At 35.2% G+C, this 26378-nt stretch overlaps 1 protein-coding gene across 2 annotated transcripts in view; it reads left to right on the forward strand.

Annotated features, from left to right (window-relative positions):
• The first annotated feature begins 1788 nt into the window (after positions 1-1788).
• The window catches only part of LOC149565455 (putative calcium-binding protein CML13), a 36896-nt gene continuing 12306 nt past the window's right edge, over positions 1789-26378 (forward strand). Inside the window, exon 1 of one of the 2 annotated variants that reach the window (XM_089818981.1) lies at positions 1789-2006. In XM_089818981.1, the coding sequence (XP_089675107.1) occupies positions 2004-2006 (3 nt within the window). In that variant the 5' untranslated portion in view covers positions 1789-2003. The other variant, XM_089818982.1, reaches the window with a different exon arrangement.

Genomic DNA, 26378 nt, shown 5'->3' on the forward strand with positions numbered 1-26378 from the left:
TTATGTATCTAATCTTTATATGGTGCGCGCGCACACACACACATGCATATGATAATGACATGACCATTTCTTAATGTTTAATCTGTATATAGTCACACTCACATCATTCACATCATTAACGTGAGGAAATCATGAGATGCGGAATTTATCTATGCAAATTATAAGCAATGAAAATGTGTATTACAATTGTATCATATCTTATTCTCTAGTAGTGTAAATGCATGTCTTCCTTTTTGGCTAAAGTGAGATGTGCAAATCAATGTTTCTCTTAGTTATATCTATTAATTATAAAACATTTAATGATAATTATCCTTAAGAATGCATCTTATGGCTCTTTAATCAACCTTTTCCCCTTGTGATAACAACATATATTTTGAAGCACTAGTGGCATGAACCACTCCTCCCATCAATCCTTCCATCTAAAAACCTTTGTCTAATGCTACCAACAACATATGAATAAACACATTCAAGTACACAATGCCTACAAGGTACTATGCATAAGTGGATATCTTACCAACTCAAGTATTAATTTATTCTTTTTTTGTCATCCTTGTTTATGCAACCCAAGATGGTGGAGAGTACTACATACCAAAAATGCTTCTCTTCTATCACTTGGCATCTTAGGTTTCACTGGTGTACAAAATAAGGAGGAATATAAAGATAAAGATCTCTCTCTCTCTCTCTCTCTCTCTCTCTCTCTCTCTCTCTCTCTCTCTCTCTCTCTCTCTGTTTATTGGTCATTTTTATCTCTTCCCCCTCTATATGGCCTTAGATCTCCATCTCTTACATCACTCTATCTCACCATCTATATTTCATTCGCTATATCTCTGTCTCCTTCCCAAAACTTCTTCACGTCTTCCTCCTTATCTCATTATCTCCATCTTCCTCTTTGGTTCTATCTCTTTACCTATCTCTTTTCCACCTCCTACTTTCCCCTCTTTCTATTTCTATATCTCCCTTTCTACCTATCATAAACATAATATAGTCTTGTTGGTAATGAAACCTTACTATCTTCAAGATGAATTTTTATTTCAATATTAAATGCATAATCAAAATAAAGTTATCACTTCTTCATTTAAACAATTGTTATACTCTTCCTATAAGGCCTAGTGGTGGAGAACTTGTGCTCTTGAAAGAGAGGTCACAAGTTCAAATCCCATAAGGGAGTAGCGTATGTATGCCTCATTTGTAGTGCAATTAGGTGCCTCACCACATATAAACCCCAAAGTACAGGATTGGTGTTGTGGATTATAAGAAGACCTTTCCTTTACTTTATACATTTTTTTCCCCCTTTGTTGACCTTTTACACATTCACACCACATCTAGGAGAGAGGACTCAATACTTGAGCACTCTAACTTTGCACTCATCAAAATCTTACGTGAAAAATTCAAATCACTCTAATTTTTTTATAACAACTTACTTGACAAGTTGTCTGCTTATAGGTAAGATTTCAAGTCCACATTATCAATTATCAATTATAATGCCACATCAATATGCTTTTTGTCAAAATGTACAAAACAACCCAAATCAAAAGTAAGATCCAAAAAAAAAAAAGTAAGACCAAAGATTGTTGAGAAAGAATACCCATACTTACCAACTAATATGACATCATGTCATTAGTTACTTTTTACAACTAAAAGTACATGTCGTTATGAAAGTCATAATAATAATAATAATAATAATAATAACTACTTTAGAATAAATAATATTGATGCAATGTTATAATTTTTTGTAGAAATTAAATAGATAAATATAAATATTAAATCAATAAATGTAAATATCAAACCAACTATTAGATGTGTTCTTTAATGCTCCCAACTCTCCCCTATCTCACAACGAAGTGCCCGAAGTCAATTACGCGGCACTTGAATTATTTTTTTCCCGTTAGACATTCAAAATACTCAATCGTAGGATGTTTTGATCTCTGATTTTGGCCCGTGATAGTAATTTGGGTGCACATCGTGATCAGCATTTGTTTATTCTTAAAGCAGACTGCAACAACATGGTAGGTTTTTCTCTTTTCGGATTCAAGTATTTGCAGATTGATTTTTCATATTTTCTCAACTCACTGGAACTTTAGGGTTATTAGGGCCGGTGCCCGCAGATATGGTAATAGAACTGCAAAATTCAATTTAATGTTGTTATTATGTAGGTTGTTAATATGGATAATTTTTACAGGCAATTTTGGGAAAATTGTTATTTTTATTGGTAAATTTCGTTCGTGGGCAAGCCTTCCATTTAGATGCCACGACCAAGGTGTTTTCTGTTTTTGAAAAACTTACCTAGGTCTAGCATCTCTGTCGTGTATGTCACATCCACTATCCTATACATTAGTTTTGGTACTACATCCAAAATTAGATGTGGAAGTTTACTCGGTATGTGCCACATTCAGAATTGGATATGCCGCACTTAAAATAGGATGAGTAGTGTGTGTGTGGGTAAGCCACAGCTGAAATTGAACCGTCCCTTTCTAAACCTGGATGTTGTAGTTTACCTATGTACACCAGACCCGGAATTGAATGCGGCAGTTTACCAGATCCAACATTCAACGTTTTATATTTTTAATCATGTAACAGGTCTCCTGAAGATTTGAACTCTAAAACTCCCAATTATTTACGACGAAATTCTGGTTACTCTATCACATCCTGTTTACTTAAGTATTAATTACCAGGTTTTGTTTAAATTCTTTGGTAACATATTATTTGCTATAAGTATTTCTGTCTATGTTTTTGATTACAAGAAAATTAGGTTTTGAAGGGACCTGAAATCTTTATTATAAAAGATTCTTACATATAATCAGATAAGACATTATAAGCACCAAACGTAACTAAGACTAAAAAAAGGCTGCAACTGATAACAAAGAAAAAGTGACAGCCAAAGACCCACAAAAAACACAATAGACCAGCAGAAAAAAACCTGAAACCAGAGAGGAGGAGCGCCAAGTAAATCAGGTTCTTGAGAGTTTCAATGACCTCAGCTTCTAGTTGGCTTATGTCCAATGCAGCTTTCTTTAGATCCTGCTGATCAAGAGAGGGGTACTGCGCTTTCTTCTTAAGGCTTCCCCTAGTTCTCCTGCTAGCCCAGACTCCCCTGGTCTTTGCCATTGTTAGCTTCCAGGTCCACAACCGCCCTGTCCTGTTGCACTTTATCCACCATCAACTGTATAGTTTCAGCTGTGTTCTTAATGATCTTGTTGTTAAAGTTTTGGTAGCTGCATGAGAAAACCTTCATACCTGTGTTGATCTTTTCACTTTTATCTGAGTATACTTGCTATGCTGGACCGTGACTATCTTCTTTTGGTTCAAGCACTTGAGATGATGTTTATCTCACTTCTTGTTCCTAGTTTTCATTTCATTGTGATCTGGTTCTTGTCTTCCGTCGAGACACTTTTGAGACTATCTATGTTGTTCTTTTTTCGTTCTTTGAGGTGTTGTACTTTTCCCCAAGATGGACCATCTACCTTCTGTAACCGTCACCACATACCATTATGATGTTAAGGTGACTAACTTCGAGCTGTATTTGTCGTTCATATGTTTCTGTCTCTGTGTCTTCGGTTACTGTTCTTCCAGAGGTTACAAGTGTTGTTTTGTATCCCCTCTTCATATCGTGTATGAGATAACATGGCATTGAGATTCCTTTATGTTTGTGGTGGCTTGAGTTATGACTGATGTGGACCTGCCAGACGTCTTGATGAATGACAGTTCATTGTAATGGATCAATCTTATGTTTTGGCATTCTACAGAAAAGAGTCTATTCGCTTCTGAATGTTTTCGGGTGGACTTCTATGGCAAAGATTATTGTGAATGTATTATTTTCAGAATTTATGTAATATCTGGGTGTGCAGTTGGTGGATTATTCGTATTTGGAGAATACATTATCCTTTGTAACAAGTGTATTGCATGCTTTAGTAGCTTTCTGTATATGATCAGTGAATGGTAGACTTATGTGAATAAGTCATTCTCATAGAAGATAGTATCTGTGAGATACTTGGAGAATTTTATATTATGTATTTGCATAGCCAAGTGATAAAACTCTATAGAAGGCTGATGGATTGATTGTTAAGTGTTAACAGTCAGAAGCTTGAGATCTCTGTATTGGTTTTTCAGCATACAATAAAGGATCTATATTTTGTGGGCTGGGGTTTTCACTCTCAAGTAGAGGGTTTTCCCAGGATAAGTTTTATGTCCTTTGTTATTGTGTTTTTCTGTATGTTGAAATATAACATTTTGGTTAAAATTTTACACTTGTGAGTGTGAGATATACTTGTCTAGAGGGAAACCTAAATGTTCCTGGTGTCCTCTTCAATCTTAGCAATCCTGACCTCATAAGTTTCCTTGAGCTTCTCAATAGCCTCTAAGAATTTGGAGAGAGAGTAAAAAACCGAGTTCTTTTCAACCTCTGTGCACTGAACAAAGCCAACTAGGTGGCCAGCAGCTGTAGGATCATCCCTACTGCTCTTACACGACACAAAGGACTTCATCACCTCCATCTTACTACTTGCAGCTCTCTGTTTCACTTGCCCTTCCTAAAGCTCATGAAAAATCCACTTACTAAAGGAGTGTAAAGCATTTTCTTTGGCCATTCCAAGGACATCAGACAACTGCTCACACTCTGCACCAAGGAGTTAAGTATTAAGTTTGCCCGGGGACTTAGCATCATTTGTACACGCATCGCCAGAGAGATGCTTGGTAGAAGCAGGGGAAGGGCTGGGAGTATGATGGCTAGGGCTAAGAGGGGGATGCACAGCAATTTCAAGATTCTTTACCACACCTTTGCCTTTGTTCTTCCCTTTTTTCTGAGACTTCGGGGGACCGGGGGGGGTGGGGGTGTTTATACTTACCCGTATTATTAGTATCAGCAGCAGAAGTAGAACTGGAGGAAACAACATTTTCCTTATATCCTTCCCTTTAGTAATGGGTGGTTTGACAATGTGCTTAGGTTTGACCTCCCTCTTAGGGGTTTTTTTGAGGGGGAAGACTCTTCCTCCTCAATATCTATGTACTCTTCCCCCTTCAATTCATCACTTGATTTGCTCACACTAGTATTGTCCTCCTCCAAGACAAGAATGAAATTAGAAAGGGTAAGGGGAGCTCTAAAATGATCATCAATTAAAATAAGCAAACCCTAATGTAATGCAAGGTACTTTCCACATTCTCTCTATGGTCATTGACTTGTAGCAAGGGAAGGCAACAAATATGGTGGAAAAGAATCCTAGAATGATGCCTAAAATGATTCATCAAAACAAAATGGTGGCCAAAGGCCCTAGGAAAGTGACCATTGAGGTTGACATATTCCATAATTACCTTTAGCCCCTGTCTCCAAATGGGCTTGATGTTCTTTCTTTCATAGCAACTTTTTGATTTTTGCTCAAATTTTTCGCATTCTTCCTCTGAGTTGGGAAGTTTCTACACTATGAACTCAAAGTACTTCTGGTCATTGTAAAACTTCACGCCCTCCAAAGATAACCTTGCCACCTCCGCAATCAGTTTCTTGTCAACAATAACCTTCCTCCCATGAAAGGGATGCAACCATCCTTCCAACGCTCGGCAAAATACTCCATAACTTTCTTATTCCATCCATATAGCTTGTAAAAGTACGTGTCAAGCCACCCCCTCTTCATAGTACACTAGATAGTGGGCTTCCTTCTCTATTTTTCATTGTGCAAGGGCTCCACCTAGTTCCAAGAGGTTTCAGGAGGTCAAGAGTTGTGTCGTGAGCAATTTCATGAATGCTCAAGTCTATATGGTCGTCTCAATGTATTTTGAGTCATATTTAGTCATTATGTAAAGGCATGCGATTCAATTGTAACAGGTTGTCAGAGTTGTGAAAGGAGGTCCTATTTTGGTCAATAAGGTCAAAATGTGTTTGAAGACCCATGGAAGGGTAAGAAGGCTGTAAAATGCTTGTTTTAGTCCACTTCAATATATGTTGAATATGTCCACACAAGGTTGGGAGTCAGTCATGTCAAAAATGTAAACATTGGCAAAAGGTTGCAATTGCAACATTTTACGAAAGTTGCAAAAACAATGTAAGGGGAAGGTAGTTGGTCATTAGACAGTTGTAACTTGCAACTGTCAAGAAGGATGGAAAAAAGTGTTCATAAGCCATGTATTGGTCAAATCTTGGGCAAGGTGATAGATTTGAGGAAGGCTTTGTAAGGAGAGCAACTATTTATCTCTGATTGTCACCCAAACTACAGATTTGGGGCTGATGGTGTTTGACACCAAATTTGCAAGTAATTCCTCATGAATGGTCAGAGGATGAACAATGGAAGGAGTATACACAATAAGCAGTAGATGTATGTATATGATTTGAAAGACTAATTGGATAGATATGCTGTTTTGTTCAAGTTTTTTATCCTTTTCCTTTCCAGTCACGTACATATGCTGTTATTGAACATGCTTCCACATATGAATGGATTGGAATAGCCCTGCAACCTATTTAAAAGTGAAAATGACTTTGTTTTGAATCAATTTTGAGAAGTAGCCATGGGATATACTGAGAGATATTGTTTTTTCATAAACTGCTTCCAGACCCTCAGATACAGAGATAGTTACAAGGGTTCAGTAATAACTCAAATTCCAACCGATGAAAAAATTTAGTTTTTGGATTTTCTGAAAGTAGATCCAGAGGACAATAAGATGCAGTTGGTTTGGTATTGAGAGGGTTTGTATTTCATGAGAAAAACAATGCCCTAGCGGGCAAAACTAGTAAATTTTCATGGGTTGAGACACTTTGAACAGTTCTCTGACTTGTCCTTACAAATAATTGATGGATAATGATTGTTAAGTATGAAAATTAATTGAAACAAGTTTGGAAGGGACCAATGGTCCCTCTTATATGCATTGGAAGTAGATCTACTGTGGGAATGGACAGTTTTTAGTTGTTACAGACAAGATTGCATGTGTAAAACTGTTGCAGTCATGAATATTTTTGTTGTCTGATCAATCAAATCAAGTGATGTACAAGGGAATTGTGGTGTTCTGTTGTTACTCTATTCATCTTGTAAATGGAAGGCAAGCGTGTTGGTTTGGGATCTGACTATGTCTGTGATCAGACTTCGAAACTGTGACTTTACATGTGGACAGTAACAATAATGTCAGCAAGGACCCTCAAAGGACATAGATCAATATTAGATGATCATGTTTAATGGATTTTGTTTTGTTAAATGAAGGTGACATGACAAATGAGCTGTGTGTGACAGATAGAAGGTGCTAGTGTGAGGAGTAAGGCTCACCAATGGTGTGATCAGTGTACAAGGACCTTGGGGTAATGTGAGGTAAGGCTACTTGGTGATTTTCCAAATGGAGTATGGAAGCAATGTGAAGACAATGATTGTATTCAATTGATGGTTCATTTCTATTATGTTGATTGATTTCAAGTGTTTGTTGTGGGTCCTAGACTGGTAAAGAGTCCTAATGAAGACTTGGTGATAGTTATGTGAAAGGAGATTTATTGTGTGAATATGCCTCTAATAGTTAATATGGTGATGATTCTATAATGAAGTTTGGAATTGTGTACAGTTTTGATGAAGAAATTAATTTTGGATCAGATAGATCCTTGATAGTTGGTTGGTTTTCCATGATGCTTTGCATCAAATTGGCATTAAAGCTAGAAGACCTTGAGTGTGTGGGTAGAGTGCCGAAGGAGCACACTAGGACGTAGTCTAGGAGATTTGATGTTTTGTTTTGCTAATGAGTTTTGGTTGCAAGTGCTTGTTCATTTAGCTGCAAAAAGAAGGTCTGAGATTGTGTGTGTGTGTTCAGACAAGAGGTCTGTCATGACCATTCTCCTATGGGGATGAAGCTGGATAGAAGGTGCAAGGTGAAAAGAGAGAGGTATCTTCCAAGTTTTCTGTTGGGTGAGATGGATGGTTTGTTGTTGATGCGGTGATGCAACAAAGAGAGGTGGACTTCTAAGTGTAAGACACTTGAGGTTGCAGCCATGAGGAGTTGATCAATACTCCATCGATGGGAGTAAAGGAGAGGGTAGATACAAAGACAGTGCTGTATCGTTTTGAAGATAAAGATGAAGATAAGAGAGGCAAGCCGATGAAGAGGGGAATAGGCAAAGACAAAGACATCAATGAAGAGATATGTTTCTATTTTACATTTCTAGGAGACTTGGAAAATTTTCAAGGTCGGCGGTATGGCGTAGGAGTACCTAGTTCTAATACGTTCTAGGAGCTCAAGGGTTGTGTCATGAGAGATTTCATGAATGTTTAAGTCTATAAGGCTATCTCAATGTATTTTGAGTCATATTTAGTCATTATGTAAAGCTGTGTAATTTAATTGTAACAAGTTGTCAGAGTTGTTGAATGAGGTCCTTTTTTGGTCAATAAGGTCAAATGTGTTTGAAGACCTATGAAAGGGTGAGAAAGCCTAGATACGAAGAGATGATATACAAATTATTGAATATCGCATAGTAAGAACAATAACTAAAAAATCTCCACAATTTGACCCCAACTAAGACAGAGAAAACCATCACTAGGAATATAATAATCATTACTGAATTGGACTAAAAAATCTCCACAATTTGACCCCAACTAAGACATAGACAAAACCATCTCTAGGAATATAATAATCATTACTGAATTGGAAGCTATTGAACTAGGTACAAAAATGAACAAGGAGAAAAGACTTAGTTCATCACGACAGATATCTTCCAGAGAAGCTTATGTTAGATCATCAAAGGTAAATAACTCTCTCGTAGCTACATGAACCTCAAACTCCTCCTTAACAAGAGAGATATTATTTATAAGTCACAACCTGATCAAAATAAGAGGCTGCAACACACAAATGTCAATAAAAATATCATCTTAGATTTTTTTCAAAATAAAAATTATTCTCAAGATAACATTCATCATGGCTACTCCTAGAGGATGAAAAGAGAAAAGAGAAAACTAAGTCATGGAGTCTCACACATGACTTCCGCCATGGCTACTCCTAGAGGGTGGATCACCATAGCTACTCCCAAATAGTGAAACAAGGGCGTTCACCCCAAATTTCTCTCACAGAGAAGAATGCATTAACAAGGGATTTCACTTCGAGCTTCTCCCTCACAGAGAAGAACTCATTAACAAGGGATTGCATCTTGAACTTCCCTCACACATATAAGAACTCATTAACAGGGATTACACCTTGAACATCTCTAATAGAGAACTCATTAACAAGGGATTACACCTTCAACATTTCTCATAGAGAAGATCTCATTAACAAGGAACTGCACCTTAAACTTCTCTTACATGGAACTCATTAACAACATGTATAAGAATTATTGGAGCTAACTATCTCTCTTCGCAAGAGCATCATTCTCCACAATATCAAGCTTATCTCGAAAATAATAAACTTCACTCTAGGAATGATTTGGTGAGAATATCAACAATCTGCTCTTCTATGCAAATTTACTTGAGCTTAACTACTTCCTTCGAACCATATTTATGTTATGGCAAATCGGTGTTGCTGTAGTTGTATTAAACAAATGAGATGAAAGCTCTCTACATAAATTTACAAAGATGATGTTTCTAAAAGAAACAATCGTGAAGTAAAGACAAAAATAGAAACTACTTAATAAACTAAAGATTAACTAAGATGAACATTAAAAAAACATTATAATATTCTAATACCCTCCCTTAATGGTCATTGTTTAACTTATGTCTTTTGGTCACAAATTCCTCAAAACATTTTGTTGTTGCTAAGACCCTCCTTGGATCTGCAAAATGTTAATGACCAAGAAGCCAAAATTCGTCCATAACCAAAGAAAGAAGGGTGTCCCCTTCTTTAGAATACTTTACAATAAGAGACAAGATTCTTCCACTAACTCTGCCATTGACATAAGTTTGCCACTAACCCATCCTAGAATCAACAAAACATATAACTAGAAATTATCACAAAATATCCAACCCAATGTTGGATAACGAAGTTGCTCTTCCTTGGAGACAAATATAAACACTAGGAACAGCTAGCACGATTTCGAGGAAAAATTGACAAACCCTCCAAAATTTGCAAATGAGCACAATGACCCATAATAGACTGCAAAAAGCCACGATTTTTGAGGAGAAAAATCAACAAAACCTGAACACATTTTTTGAGGTGAAAAATTGGTCAAAACCCAACATGATTTTTGAGATGAAAAATCAATCCAAACCAAACAAAATCTGTGACATGGATAATAGAATACAAATCTTTGTTTTTGAGGAAAAACGGTAAAACCCAATAGATAATTTTTGAGGAAAAAATTATATACCCACCAAATACTTTTTTAAGGAGAAAATTATAAACCATTAGACAAATTTTGAGGAAAAATTATAAACCCACAAAGGAATCCCACACAACTTTGCGAATTACAAATCAAATTTTTTTAAAGATAAAAAAGTAAGAAACCTAATAGATAATTTTTTTAAGGAAACAATAATGAAAACCCATCAGAATTTTCTAAAGGGAACAAATTGTGAAAACCCATCATAATTTTTTAATGGGAAAATTTATGAAAACCCATCAGAAATTATAAGGGTGGAAAATCATAAGACATTGCATGTTAAACTTGTGCATGCAAGCAACATGCAATCACATACAAGTACATGCAAGTACATGCAACCCTAAAAAATAGAGACTTTTTTTGAAATCGAGAAATCGCGGGATCAAAACCCTTAAGCAGGCTTGCGATTTCTAGCAAAACTCCTCAAAGACAAACCACAAAAGTGTCATAAAATACCTATAATGATTTTTATTTCTAAAAATTGAAAAGCAATTTTTTTGGAAAAAATTTCATACCAAAAGAGACTCGATTTGTCTTAAAAAATCCACCAAATTTAGGGAATCCCATTGATTGCTTTGATACCATGTTATGGTAAATTGATGTTGTTGTAGTTGTATTACACAAAGGAGATGAAAGACGATGTTTCGAAAGGAAACAATCATGAATTGTAGACAAAAATAAAAACTACTTAATAAACTAAAGACTAACTAAGATGAACATTAAAGAAACATTATAATATTCTAATAATCTCTGGAGTAATGGTATTTTATTTCTACATGTTTTGTTATATCATGGAAAATAGGATAAAGTGAAAGCTTCACACAACTTTGGTTACCATAAAATATAAATGTAGGTTCCAAAGGCTGCCCAAGCAATCCCACAAGTAGTTTGTGAAGCCATACGACTTCTCTTGCAGCCACACAAGTTGCAACATATTATGCTTCAGTTGTATTTTGAGCAACACATGATTGTTTCCTATTGCACTGGGAAATCATAGGTGAACCCAGGTTAAACAAGATCTTGAAGTGCCCTTCTTGTCGGGCACACAACTTGTCCAATCTAAATAAGAGAAACCTTGCAAGTTCAGCTGTTTAGAAGAAGAATATTTTAGACCATATCCCATTGTACCACGTCCATATCTCAATATGTGTTTGGCTGCAACAAGATGAATTTGTATTGGTTCACACATGAATTGAGTTTAGTAATAACATAACATATACCAGGCCTAGTAGGAACTAGATACATTAAAGGACAAATTAATTGTGTGTACATAGTAGGATCAACTATCTGAAGTGGCTGCAACCTCATGTAACTTTTTCAGATTTGCTTCCATAGGAGTCATCATGGATTTACAATTTAACATACTACATCTCTTCAAAATATCAATCGCATACTTCCTTTGCTCAAGATAATCTCATTTGGTCTTTGCCACACTTCAAGCCCAAAGAAGTAGTGCAAGAGATCAAAATCTTTCATTTCAAATTCAGGAGCTAACTCCTTACATTTCATAATGAGATCATTAACACCGGTGAGAAACAAATCAACATAAAGTATTAAGATATGATGCAGGAGCATCCTAGGTGTAAGAGCAGTCTTGCATCAACCAAAAATATTTCTGATTTGTCTTTCAATAAGGGCTATCTTAATGCAGAGTTACTATTCGTGGAGGCTTACTAGTTTTAGTAAGTTTGTTGTTTGAGCTCAGAATGTTTTGATTTCACCCCTGAATGTTTATTTTAAATATGTCAGCATGCTAGTAACATTTAATTGCAATATCAAGTCTATTTGTGAAGTTATTGAAAATTCTTGGTATTGGCAACAGGGTATAAAAACTTTGAACTCAATTTTGAAGGCTTTAGAGGCTTGGAAAAGTGGTTAAGTCTTAATTGACTAGTGTTTGCACAAGCTAGTCATTGTAGATTAGGTTGTGACATTTCCGAAACGGGGTCATAATAGACAATCAAGGCAACTAGCGATGAGTTATAGTCTTCAGAAGTTGTGACACCTTAAATGGACAAAAATGAAATTTCTTCAAATTTTCTTTGGAGTTCCAAAATTTGTTGTGGTCTACTCTAATGTAAAAAAAAATGAAAAAATAATAATAATTTGGGGTTGGTCGGCCACAATGCCTAGGGTTAAATTTCTAGGACCTTCTTGAGTGGTGGAAAATTTGCTATATAAAGAAGGCCCGTAGGGTGGTTTAGGACAGTTTTGGATGAATGGATGGTGGCTTTGGTCTACAAAATATCGTAAGGAAAATGGCAATGTGGCTTTGCATGTTTTATTTTTTAATTTTGTAATTCCACACTTTTGGAGATAATAGGAAGCCAACATTTTGTTCTTGCAACTTGCTGTTATTTCTCTATTTGTGTTATGTGTTTGTGTTATTAAGGGGAGTAGCCTTCATCAAGTGGTATTATAGCAAGAGTTCTTGAGTGTGTAGATAGATTGCCAACTATGAGACAATTTGCACTAAGACCATGTTTGTGGGTTCGAGTGGTAAGTGCAAAAATGCCTCTAGAGGTGTGATAGAAGGGGGTTTTAGAGCCCTCTAGAGACAAGTGCAAGCATTGCAAGAGGAGATATTGCAAGAGAAGATTTGTAGAGGAATGAATATTACAGCAAGAGATGAAAGTGAGAATGAATTTGAAGAAGTGCATGTTGAATAGTAAGGAGTAGAAGCAGTTAGAGATCCTGAGGAGGATAGGTTTTTTAGAGCCATTTCTAGGATTGAAAAAAGACCCAAGATTGAAGTCTCCACATTTCTAGGAAATCTTAACCTGAAGGAGCTGATCGATTAGATCAATGACGTGGAAGAATTTTTTGAGTATGAAAAATTTGAAGATCCTAAGAAGGTCAAGTTTGCAAAGGCCAAACTGAAAGGGCATGTGGAAATTTGGTGGTAGGAGATTTAGTTGGAGCGAAATAGAAGAGAGAAAGATAAAATCACAAGATGGGCTTAGATGGTGGAGAAATTGAAGCGACAATTCATTCTTGTTAATTATGAGCTCGATTTGCTGAAGAAAATGCAAGAGTTGAAGCAAGCAAGAAGATTTGTTCCGGACTATATAGAATAGTTCTATCTAGTCCTAATTAGAACAAGCCATGCGAAAGCTGATAAGAAGAAAATTGCTCATTACCTTAATGGGTCAAGGTCAAGTATTCAAGGGGAGTTAAGTCTAGTTAGGATGACTAGTATTGAAGAGGCATAATAGTTTTCCTTAAAAGTGGAAGAAAAGTTGAACAAGAAGTTTGAAAGCAAGCAAGGTGGAAGATCCATCAGATGGTCTTATGGAGGCCGTAGTGAAGATCAAAAAAAGAATGTTGAGGCAAGCAACAGTTAGTATCAAAGTGGAGATAATTTCAATCGTTTTAGTGATTACAATTATAGGGATCAAAGAGGAAGAGCAAGAGGGAAAGGACCTGGAAGAGGAGGTTTTCGTGGAACTTGTTTCTGTTGTGGTAAAGAAGGGCATCAAGCCTATAATTGTCCCTAATGCCAAGGAAAGATAGATAGGAGAGCTGAAGGCCAAGCAAGAGTTGCACATGTAGATGAAGAAGACCGATCTGAGCACTTAGATAATGGTGAGAGGGGAGAAACCCTTGTTGTCAGGAGGACCCCAATAAATGAAGAGATGGTCATAATATGTTTAGTTGATAGAAGAAAGTTTCTAGAAGGCATGACCCTTGTTGTTAGGAGGACCCCAATAAATGAAGAGATGGTCATAATATGTTTAGTTGATAGAAGAAAGTTTCTAGAAGGCATGAGGCGTGAGCATTTGTGCTTTGCTTTAATTCCAAAAGATGGTAAAGAGGAAGTAGAAGATGTGCCTATAGAAGTTGCAGATTTGTTGGATGAGTTTAAAGATATTATATTTGATAATGTGCTCGATGGGTTGCCACTTATGATAAAGATCAGTGATCAGATGGACTTGATTCTAGGAGCCAGTTTGCCAAATCAGGCAACACATAGAATGATACCAACAGAAAGTGAAGAGTTGAACAGGTAAGTGAAAGAGTTGTTATAGAAAAGGCTGATTCGAGAGAGTTTGAGTCCATGTGATGTACTAGCAGTATTAGCACCAAAGAAAAATGGAGAATGGAGGATGTGTAAAGATTCTTGAGTCATCAACAAAATCACTATCATCTACAGATTTCCCTTGCCAAGGATGGATGATATTATGGATTGTTTGAGTGGATCAATGTATTTCACAAAGATAGATTTGAAAATTGGATATCACCAGATTTGGATCAAAGAAGGAAACGAATGGAAGACAACCTTTGAGACAAAGGACAACTTGTATGAGTGGTTAGTCATGCCTTTTGGGCTAACTAATGCACTGATCACATGTACACGCGGCTCATGAATGAGGTACTGGAAGAATTTTTGGGTAATTTGTCATTGTTTATTTGGATGATATTTGGATATTCAATAACACATTGGAGGAGCATATAATGCATATCTGTATGGTGTTTGAGAGGCTAAGGGAAGAGAAATCGTTGATTATCTAAAAAAGTGTAGTTTTGTGAAGAAAGAGTTAGTGTATTTGGGATTTGTTGTCATAGTAGAAGGTTTAAAAATGGACCCAAAGAAGGTGAATGCTATCCTCGATTGACCTACTCTAAGGAGTGCTATGAGGTAAGATCTTTTCATGGTTTGGCTAGCTTTTAGAAACTTTTATAAAGAGTTTTAGCAATGTTTGTGGACCCTTGACTGAATCAATGAGAGGGGGTAAGGAGTTTAAGTGGACTTCAGGAGAAGACAAAAGTTTTGAATTGTTGGAAAAAAACGTTAAAGAACAACCTGTTTTAGCTCTTTCAAATTTTAATAAGGTAATTCACTCTTGATGTAATTCATTGTATCTACCCTTGCAGTGGTCGTAGCATAGGAAGATGTAATCCACTCCCGCCCAACAAACATGCTCCTCAATTATGTTTTTGATGTCAACGAGGATTGCAGTGTGATGAAATTCAAGGCAAACTTTGTGATGCCTGGATGAGCTTTTTTCTTGCTTGCTGTGTAGTCCCTCATTCTAAGGACAAATGAATGATTGTAGATAAACTTGCATATATTTTTTGCGCTTTCTACACATGATTTGACCCACTCAAGCTTGCCAATTTCCTCCAAAATGAGGTCAAGGCAATGTGCCACACAAGGAGACCGAAATATGGTGGGGTGCCTCTCCATCAAAAGTTTACCTACAACAATTTTAAATTAATTAGAAATTCAAACATGTTAGAAAATGTAGAATTAGAAAAAGATCAAAATTTAAATAAATTTATTTTCAAATCTTGAAAAGTTAAAAGTTTACTTGCAACAACATAACTTGCTGCATTATTCGTCACCACCTGCACCACATTTTGTTGCCCCACCTCTGCCATGACTTCCTCAATAACCTCACATAAGTGTGGCATTTTTGATATGAGCGAAAGCATTGATAGATTTGAGGAACATGGTATATCCTACAAAACAACGGATTATCATGGATCATCAACAAATTAGCTATCAACAAATCAAAATTTGAATTATTCAATCATGATTCACAATTCACTATGTATGTAGGAAAGTAGAATGATTAATCACCTCCACAGGAAACAAGAAAAATTGAGGAGTGTTCTATTCCTCATATCCATCCAACCATCAGTCATGATGGTGCAACCCTTTTCGATCCACTCCTTTCGGTGGTCGTCAAGCTCAACCTTCATATCCTCTACCATTTCATCTAAGAGGTATCCACTCAACTGAGCCTTAGTTGGGGCTTTAAATCCTCGACCACAAATAGCAACCACATCTATTCTGTTTTGCCAATAAGGAGCCCTGCTACAAATAGATTATGATTAGAAATTTAGATGACAAATCATTATGTAAGCTTGTGAAGTGAATCTATGATTAATCAATGAATATAAATATAAAACAAGTAGATATAATTCAAATTTTACTTTAACCGTAAAGAAGACAAATAAAACAAAATCAATTACTTGGCTGCAATAAATGAAATGTTGCAAAAGTACTAAAATTTGCAAATTTCTTTTTTGGTAGCATCATGAATCTCCATGTTCAAACCCATGCCCTCAAGTGCAGGTTGTGAGCTTGGAGTAGTGTAGGGCACAAAGTAACTATCCAATCTGTTCTTCCGTACTCTAGGCTGCAATAGGTTGGACTCAATCTCAATATAAGAACGACTAGCACTAGCATCAACACTAGCACGAGCATTAGAATTAGTACAAAAAGGAGGCTTGGAACCCTCTCCAACACAACCTATGGATACAGATGCAGATGCGGCTATGGGAGCATGGGAGCCAATAGCCCTTAACCCTTCAAGTTGCCTTTTCTTATTTAATTTCTCTTGTTCATATTTTTCTAATGCCACTAAACAAGTGCGTTTTACTTCAACAGATTGTTGAGTGCAAATTGTAATACCATGTCCAGGTACAACAACAATGTGGTATTTGAATCTATAAATACCACTAGAATTTATATCTTTACAAAACATACATTTTGTTTGAAATTTTGATCTTCCAAGAAAGTCTTTGGTATATTTCTAACATTCATCTTTTTTACCCATTGTGGAAAATGAAAGTGAAGGTTGTTGCAATATGAAAATTCAAGTAAAACCTTAAAGTTTCAAACTAATAGACAAAACAACAAAGCCTACTGTGCAATTTAGTTAAACTAAAACAAATATTCAAGATTTGCAAATGAAAACAAAAAAATTTAACAAAAAATGAATAATACACTAGCATGCAAAAAAAAAATCAACACTTACCTCTTGCAAAGGAGTTGAATGCCCCAATGCAATCTAATGACCTCACCAAATGGACTTTGGATCTCTTTGGTGCTCTTCCTTCTTGTTGGTTGCAAATCTGTGGTTTTTCTTGCCTCTTCTTCGCTCTCACTTTTCCTCTCTTCTACTCATGCTAAACAATTAGAAGGCCCGTTGGGGTTAAAACAAAGAGGACTTGGCGAATAAAATTATTAAAAAAACATGTGTTTTTATAAAAAAGTGACTTTACTTTTTGGCTATCTGCATGATCGATTCATGGTATTGATTCATGTGATTTTTTGCATGAATCGACGATTCATGACAAAAAATCGGTGATTTGATTCATTGGCTCCAAAAAAATCGGGCGGCATGAACCGAATCGCCAAACCAGCAATTCCAGTGATTTTTGTTACCATGGATAAAACCATTGCAAGATGTCAAGAAGTTTGTATAGAGTTGTAGAGTGTGTTAGAGGGTGAAAGGAGCAAAGTAGAATACAGGGTTATATCAGCCATTACGTGTACGAGCAAAGCCATGGGAGGACATCAATATGGACTTTGTTCTTGGTTTGCCAACCAAAGAGGGCATGATTCAAATTTTTGTGGTGGTTGACAAGTTTTCGAAGATGACACACTTCATTCCTTGCAATAAGACTAACGATGTTGTTCATTGACATACTTGTTTTTTAGAGAAGTGGCGATACTACATGGACTATCAAAGAGCATAGTTTTAGATGGAAACATGAAGTTTGTTGGGTACTTTTGGAGAAGATTATGGAAGAAGTTAAAGGCATTTAAAATTTAGCTCAACCCATCATCCACAAATTGATGGATAAACAAAAGTAGTGAATAGGAGTTTGAGAAATTTGTTGTGATGCTTGGTTGGAGATAAACCGAAGGGATGAGATTTTATTTTACCACAAGCAAAATTTGTATACAATAATTCTATCAATAGGAGCATTAGTAGATCACCTTTCCAGATAGTATACGAAAGTAGTCCTAGAAATGCTCTCGAATTAAGGAGGTTGGGCAAAGGGGAGACAATTAGTGTTGAAGCCAAAGATTTTGCAGAGCACTTGAAGAACATTCATGAAGAGGTGAGGAAGCACATTGTCAAAATGAATACATAGTACAAGGTTAAGGCATATGAGAAAATGCGACATAAAGAATTTCATATTGGAGATGAAGTCATGATTCGAGGAAAAAAAAGATTTTTAATGGGAACATATAATAAATTTAAGATGAAGTTTGAACAATGTAAGGTACTCAAGAAGCACGATTCGAGAAATGCCTATAAAATTGAGATGCCTAACTGAATATTTAATAGTGTTTAAACTTTAACATTTCATATATGATAGAGTATCATGAAGGAGGTGTTGAAGATGAGGTCGCAAGAGAACAATAGAATATTCCAACAATTACTAGAGCTACATAGGAGATTGAAAGGATCTTAGAGAGTCATGTTGGTAGAAGCACAAGAAACAAAACACATGACGAATATCTAGTCAAATGGAAAGGACAACTTGTTGAAGAAGCTATCAAGGGAGGAGGTTAAATGCCTTGGTTTTCGTTTGAACACTTGAGATGTGACAAGGCCACTTCTCAAATTACCTTGGGTGTGTGATATAGGAATATCCTAGGCGTAAGGGCAATCTTGCATCATCCAAAAATATTTCTGATTTGGCTTTCAATAAGAGCTATCTTAGTTCAGACTTCAGAGTTGCTATTCTTTGCGGCAATTGGTGATGAGTTATGGTCTTCGGAAGTCGCACCACTTGAAATGGGCAAAATAAAATTTCTTTTGAGATCTAAAAGTTCTTGGGGCTTACTCTAACATAATAAAATATTAAAAATAATAATAATTTGGGGTTGGTTGGCCTCAAGGCCTAGGGTTGAATTTCTAGAACCCTCTTGAGTACTCAAAAGTTGCCCATATAAAGAAGGCTGTTATGGTTGTCAAGGACAATTCTCTATAGATGGATGGTGGCTTTGGTCAACAAAATTCTGTAAGGAAAATGCTCATGTCACTTTGCATGTTTTATGTTTGAACTTCCATAGTTTTGGAGATAATAAGAAGCCAACTTTCTATTCTTGCAACTTGTTATTTCTCTATTTCTGTTCTGTGTTTGTGTTATTAAGCGGAGTAGCCTTCATGCAGATTAAGACTTTGTCATCACTTACGTTGAAATATAAATTAGGATCATTATCATTCTTTAGAAATCCCAAGCTGAATAAATAATGATAAATTCTCTCATACCAAGCACATGGAGCTTGTTTGATGCCATACAAGGCCTTTTCCAACTTGCACGCATGTGAGTACTTATCATGAATCACAAAACCCTCTAGTTATTCAATGTATACTTCCTCTTGAATTTTTCCATTCAAGAATGCTGTCTTTACATCCATTTGGTGAAGTTTCCATCCTTTAATGTTTGCAACCGCTATAATACTTCTGATAGAAGTGTAAGGAGGTATAGGTCCAAAAGTCTGTTAATAGTCTATGCCTTCTTTTTAAGAAAACCCTCTAGCTTCAAATCTAGTTATATATTTTTCTACACTAAATTTTGAGCAACCACTTAGAAGAAACAACAGATTCCCCTTTGGGCCGAAGAACAATGTACCACACATTATTCTTGATGATGGATTGATATGCCTTTATCATGGCATCCTTTCATAGTTGCTGATCTGAAGCCTTTTCAAAGCTTGAAGGCTCAGATGCTATAATATGACTCATCAAGGGTACACATCCTGCAAACTTATGAGGTCTTCTACTTTCTCTAGAAGTGTCATGTGGGGTTGCATTTTTTCAACCTCTTGCATAGTATGCCTAACCAATAATGGTCTCTTCTAATAAGCTGAAGTATTACATGGACCAGCAAAAGAATCTATAGGATCAATTGGATCAGCAAAGTCTTCTAATTCTGTATTCTCCCTCTGAATCTCTGATTGGGAATCTGGAACAACCATGTCCATGTCTTGAGAAGGTTCAAAATCTTCTCTATCAATTTCCATATTAGACTCTTTAGTTCTCTTGCAAGCTAAAATCTTCTTCAAAAGAGACATCTCTGCTGATTCAATATGCTTTTGACATGGAATGTAAATTCTGTATGCTTTAGATTATTAACTATAACCAACAAAAATGCCTTTCTTTCTTGAATTTTCTAACTTAGTCCTTTCCTCTTGGTTCATGAATGTTGATTGGACATCCAGAAATTATGAGATGACTGATATTTGGTTTAGGACCTAAGAATGCTTCATCTGGCAACATATTGTCTAGGATATGATGAGGACTACGATTCTGAATGTATATTATTGTCCTATAAGCTTCTGCCCATAAAAATGTTTGAAGACTTTGATCATGGATCACAGCCTTCGCTGCCTCAACAATAGACTTGTTCGTTCTTTCAGCTACATCGTTTTGCTGAGGATTAAAAGGGACACAACTCCCTCTTAATCCCAATTTCAACACCAAATTTTTGAAATATACTAGAGACATATTCATTCCCACAGACCTTAAAACCTTTGTCTTTTTGTTAGACAAGTTTTCAACAAGAGTTTTAAATTCCTTAAATCTAGACAACATTTCGTCCAATTCTATATATTTTAAAAATAAATTATTACCTACAAGAGAAGTTATCAATGAAAGTAACATAATACCAAAAACTGCTAAGAGAAGCAACAAATATCGAGGACCACACAAATCAAAATGAATCAACTCTAGGATATCCTTTGTTCTACTTTCACTACTATGAAAATTACTTTTAATGTTCATTACCTAGAGCACACCCTTTGCAGACTCTCTCATGATCTTTTTTCAGCTTTGGATGACCAACTACCACCTTCTCCTTTGATGACAAGGTTTCAAACTTTAGGCGACCAAATCTTTTATGCCATAACTCACTTGAACTTAGAGAATCATGAGCTAATGCATGGGTAGGATTTGCTGAAAGTTTGTAAAGTGTGTCCTGATGTACACCATTCTTATGAGCTGTTTGAATGCTAGTGTTCTTCCATGCAAGAACTTTGCCTATAGGAAAAGCATCATGATAACCCTTGTCTTTGAAATAGAAATCATATTCATCTTGATACCAGGAACAGAAAGAATATCACTCAGATGAGGGATTTTAGAATCAAACTGAAAAGATATAGAACCAACACCCTTCACAGAATAGCATGCATCATCACTAATGATAATTTAAACATGAGAATCTTTTTCTTTCAATTTAGAGGGGTGCTCATGATAACCTGTAATGTGACAAGAGGCTCCAGTATCAATAAGCTATGTATCATTGTTAGTAGGAACATTGCTAGAAAGAGTAGAATAAATAAGAAACCCTAAGAATTTTTTCTCGATTCTCTATGATGAGAAGAGTTTTCAACATTTGTAGCAGCCACTTAATGCTTGGGTCTAGAAGTACAATCTTTAGCAAAATGGCCATTTTTGTCACATCTGAAACACTTAATCCTAGAAAGATATTTTTCTTTGATTCTGGGGCTGAATCAAAATTGTCATCTCTAAACTTATTGAAGATACCTTTCTTTCCATTCCTTTTAGAAGTATGGGCAGCAAGTTCATGACCATGATTTGGTTTACGTCCATTGCCTCTAGCCTCTAATCTGCATTCTTCTTGAATGCACTCAACTTTGATTTGATCAAACTTAGGAAGTTCATCTTTTCCACTGATTCCTTGAGTGAAGGATTCCCAAGAGTGGGGAAGTCTATTGATGACTAACATAACCAAATCTTTATCTACAAAGGATTCTCCAATTGCATTGAGATGTTCCTTTGACTCTATAATCTTCATAAAGAAGGAAACACGTGATTTCCCTCTAGCCATTTTATAATGCAAAAGTTGATGTCTCGTGACTAGAGCTCTATTAGTGTTGTTGAATTCATACAAGTCCTTTAGATTTTGAAACATATCTTTGGTTGAATTCAACTTTGATCCTTAACAAAATCGATTAGAATCTTCCTTGCTATGATTTTGTTCTTTTCTATTGAGCTTTCTCAATTTCTTCTGAAGGCTGATTCAAAGTTCACATAGTTGAGAAGATCATTCACTTCAAGTGCAATTAGAATTCTAGATTTCCATAAATAGAAATTTGATGATTCGTCCGTTCACCATTGTGAAAGGAAAGCAAAGGGAAATGTAAAACTTAAGATTTTGGTTCTGGATCATTTCCTAAGACTCGCCTTGATACAAATAACACTAAAGACTTATCTCGACTGTTGAGGGAAACAACCTTGCCCACAAAAATGATGATGTCCACAATAGTTCGTGCTTATGATTAAGTCTTCAATACAATTAATCAATAAGGTTGTTTTTCCTTTTATCTATTAGAATATGTTTAATATTTTTTGTATCTTGCTATATTTAGTTTGTTCTAGTTAATGGTTATTTAGGCTTTCTTTTTAGTTTGATCATTCAATTCTATTTATAGGCATTGTTTTTATTTAGACAACCTTTCAAAGCGTCTGTAAATTCTAATTAAGGGTTCATTTTTAATGCAATTACGATTCTATTTTTTCTGTTTATTGAATCTTATACAATTTCATGTTATCATAATGGATGCAGGTTCGAGTATTACTCCCTCATGGGAGGGCCCAAGATTATTAAATTTTCATAGGAACGCTTGTGAAAATTTCAAAATTTATTTTCACCTTTCTCAATATGTTCCAAACTCGACTGTGGCTTATTGTAACGCCATGGTGCTAGGGTTTCTAAAAAATTGAAATTATATTTTGCATATTTGCATTTTGTTTGAAAACTTGACTAGGGTTTTATTGCAACATTGTAGGTCTTATTCGGGTCAAAGTCACAAGCTTCAATTTTTTTTGTTTGTTCATTGTGTCAAAGAACATGTTTTCGGTAGTAAATATAAATCATAAAAGTGAACGATTTTTGTTTGTGCTAAACCATGCCACATTTTTGTTCAACCCAAGCTATTGTCATTTTCCTTGCCGATTTCGAAGGTCAAATTAGATAAAAACTAAGGCCGACATTTTTTTCCAGAAAGGAGCGGATCTTTTCTTTTGACCCAACATGGTATCCTCTTGACTTTTTTCAGTGACTACTTGGCAAGAGTTTTTGCGTTTTTCTATATTGGTATCCACATAATTTTTGTTTTAAGGCCTCATGATTTTCGACCCTATTAAGCTTGTGCCCCTTGTCACATAGTAGGTCATCATTGTTGCACTAGTAGTTGACTTTTGGCAGCACCCAACACTTGTGACCTTTTCTAGGCACGTTAGTGACACTTTCTAGCATCTCAAAATTTGGTGTTTATTTCTGTATATGACGAAAGAGCAATTTCCTACGACTCCCACAAATTTTCCTCCAACATCTGCAATCTTGGAGTTTTTCAGCAACCAAATTTTTGGTGTTCAGAGGTGGAATTTTTTCTTGTGTTCCTTTTTGGAATTTTCTAGCTATGAAATCCTAATTCACATAATGCAAATTTTTGCTTCTGGGTTTTCGGCTTATTCTGGGTTTTAATAAATTTTTAATTCTTGATAAGATTATTTGATGGGTTTATTAAGTTTTTTCTGTTAAAAATTCAGGTCGGTTTTCATAATTTTTTCCTTAAAAAAAATTCATTTGCATTTTACAAATTTTCCTCACAAATAGAGTTTTGTATTCTTTGATCCATATTGATTGATCTGTATATGCTTTTGTTTGGGTTTTGATTGATATTTCACCTCAAAATTCATGTTTAGTTTTGGTCAAATTTTCTCCTCAAAATCGTTTTTGGTTTCGGTAATACACAAGGTTCATGTCAATGTTACTTAAAGTTTTTTTATCATTTTTTTTCAAAAAAAAGATATTTTGTACGCTTCAAACTGTAGTATTTTGCTGTCTGTTTGGGGACATCTTGCTCATTTGCAAAGTTGGAAGGTTTGCCAATTTTTTCCTTAATCGTGACAACTGCTCTCTGTATGTATTTCTATTTCCAGAGGAAAATCGAGTTATCTAACATCAAGTTGTGTGTTTTTCTTATGATTTTTGGTCACAAGTTTTGCTGATTTTGGGAGGCCCAGTGAAAGATTAAGTAATAGACTTTAGTCACACTAGCAAATCCTACTTAAGAAGAGGACCACCTTTTTTTTTTTGGCTACGCTTGGTCATTGACATTCTATAGATTGAGGGAGGGTCTTCGCAACAACAATTTTTTTGTACATATTTGTGACTACAAGACATGTATTGCCTTTTGTAGTGTAGTTCATAGAATGACCATTAAGGGAGGGTATTAGAATATTTAATTTTTTTGAAGTATCTCACTATATTTAGATAGGTCTAGTTTATGGTCATTTAGGCTTTCCTTTTAGTTCCATTTATAGACGTCTTTATTTAAGAACACCTTGCTTATTTTGTTCACACTATAATTAGCACGTGTAATTCAATTTAAGAGTTCCTTTAATGCAATAATGATTTCGTTTTATCCGTTTATGCTATCTTTAACAATTTCATTATCAAACATCTCCCAGTCTCTAACCAAACAATTGATTACATACACAAGATTCACAATACAGTGATTCACAAAATCAATTCAATGATCAATCACCAATAAGATAATACAAAATAAATATGGCTTTACACATATACACGACTTCGCACAAATAGAGTATGCGATAAATTTAGAACTCAAAGAATCACCGTAGTAATCTTAATATAAGGAAAGACCCAAGCTTTTTATCTAAATTACAGTGAATTGAATTTTGTCATTAAATATGTCCAGGTTTGAATTCATGCCCGCAAATAGTAAAATTCGTAATTAAATATTCAACAATGAAATTTGTGATTAAATATGTTTGATATTTTATATATTAAATCATAAATATTAAAATATATTGAAAGTATAAATCTATTATTTAATTTGAGTTTTTAATATTTATCATAATAAATATATGTTAAAAGTTTTATATGAAATAAAAAACTATCATAATCATAAATTGAATTTGATAGCTTCTAAATATTTAATAATTAGAATTAAAAAATTCAATCAATATTTGTTTAAATATACATATATTTATTTATATATCTATTTAGACTTTAAGTCCACTGAATTTAAAATTTAAAAATTTATTGGATGATTTGTTTTCGCAAGTGACTCAGATGATTTAGAGTAATTGAATATTTGATAGCTAGAATGTGGCTTAGTTTCATAGGCTTTACTTGTAGCCTATTATATTTTGATGTTTGAGACTTCTCCATCCATGTTTGAGACATTTTGATCTGGACATTTATATTGATAGACACCAATTTTGATGTTTGAGGCTATTGTTTTTAGGAGGATCGCTTGTAGATATAGTAACATTGCCTTCTTGGTATGTGTTTTTCAAATGCAACATCCTCTTATATTTATATGAAAGTGAGTAAAGAATAAACATGTCCCTTCATGGCACATGTCTATTCATTAACATAATCACAATCTTATAGTTATATATATATATCTAATATATTATTTCTTAGTTACCTCGGGTTCGTTCTTTTGCCCAGGGAACTCAACCTGGGTTTGAACCAATTCGAAATGTTAGTTCGGTTTAGGCAAAATTTGGCCAGGGTTCCAATCCCTTGGGGGTAGTTTGAACCCGGATTCTAGAAAATCGAACTCGGGCGAATTTCATGCTTAGATCAAATTTCAAGCGAACCCTAGGTGAATTTGTGGCATTGGACAACTTTATGTCATTTTTTAATTAAAAAATTGATAATGTTTTGAGTTCTGCAGCCCTAAAAAGTGAATGTAAATAGGTTATTTTGGCTTCTAAAGTCATTTGTGGTGTGCATATAATGTCTCTGTTTTTGGCAAGTCCATGCAGTTGATGGAGTTAGCTCATCATAGTGACCATCATGAGTTGACAGGGTGTTTTGGGGGGTCTCAGTTGTGGACTTACTATTTTTAGTAAGTCTATTATTGGCTGTTGCTATTTTTGGCAGTGCAGTGGGTGGCTTGGCAGTGAGTCGTCACCTATAGTAAATCAGGTTAATAATTGCATGAGCTTTTATTTATTCAATAATTATTAAGTTGCATTATTATAATAATGACATTAAGAGATGTTTTTAAAAGTATGTTGGAAAGTTTCAAGTGTTGAGTTCTTTTGGGAAACTTCCACAATTTTTAAAGTGGAGTTTTTTAGGAAACTTTGGCCAACAAAAGATTATAAATGAGAGTTCATTTCATTGGGAAAAGCATGCTTGAATATATATTTGTTTTTTTTGCCTTTGTGGCTTTTTCCTAATTTCTAAATTATATGCCCTTGCTGATGTATAAGGGTCGAGTCTGAGAAGTTCTTGGCAATTGTGCTGAAGTATATAATTGGCCAACATTCTCCTACTGTATCTTCTGTAGCTAAGATGA

The sequence above is a fragment of the Cupressus sempervirens genome, chromosome 3 (genome assembly GCF_028749045.1).
Source record: "Cupressus sempervirens isolate cs-2001-9-10 chromosome 3, ASM2874904v1, whole genome shotgun sequence".
In the NCBI taxonomy this organism is placed as follows: Eukaryota; Viridiplantae; Streptophyta; class Pinopsida; order Cupressales; family Cupressaceae; genus Cupressus; species Cupressus sempervirens.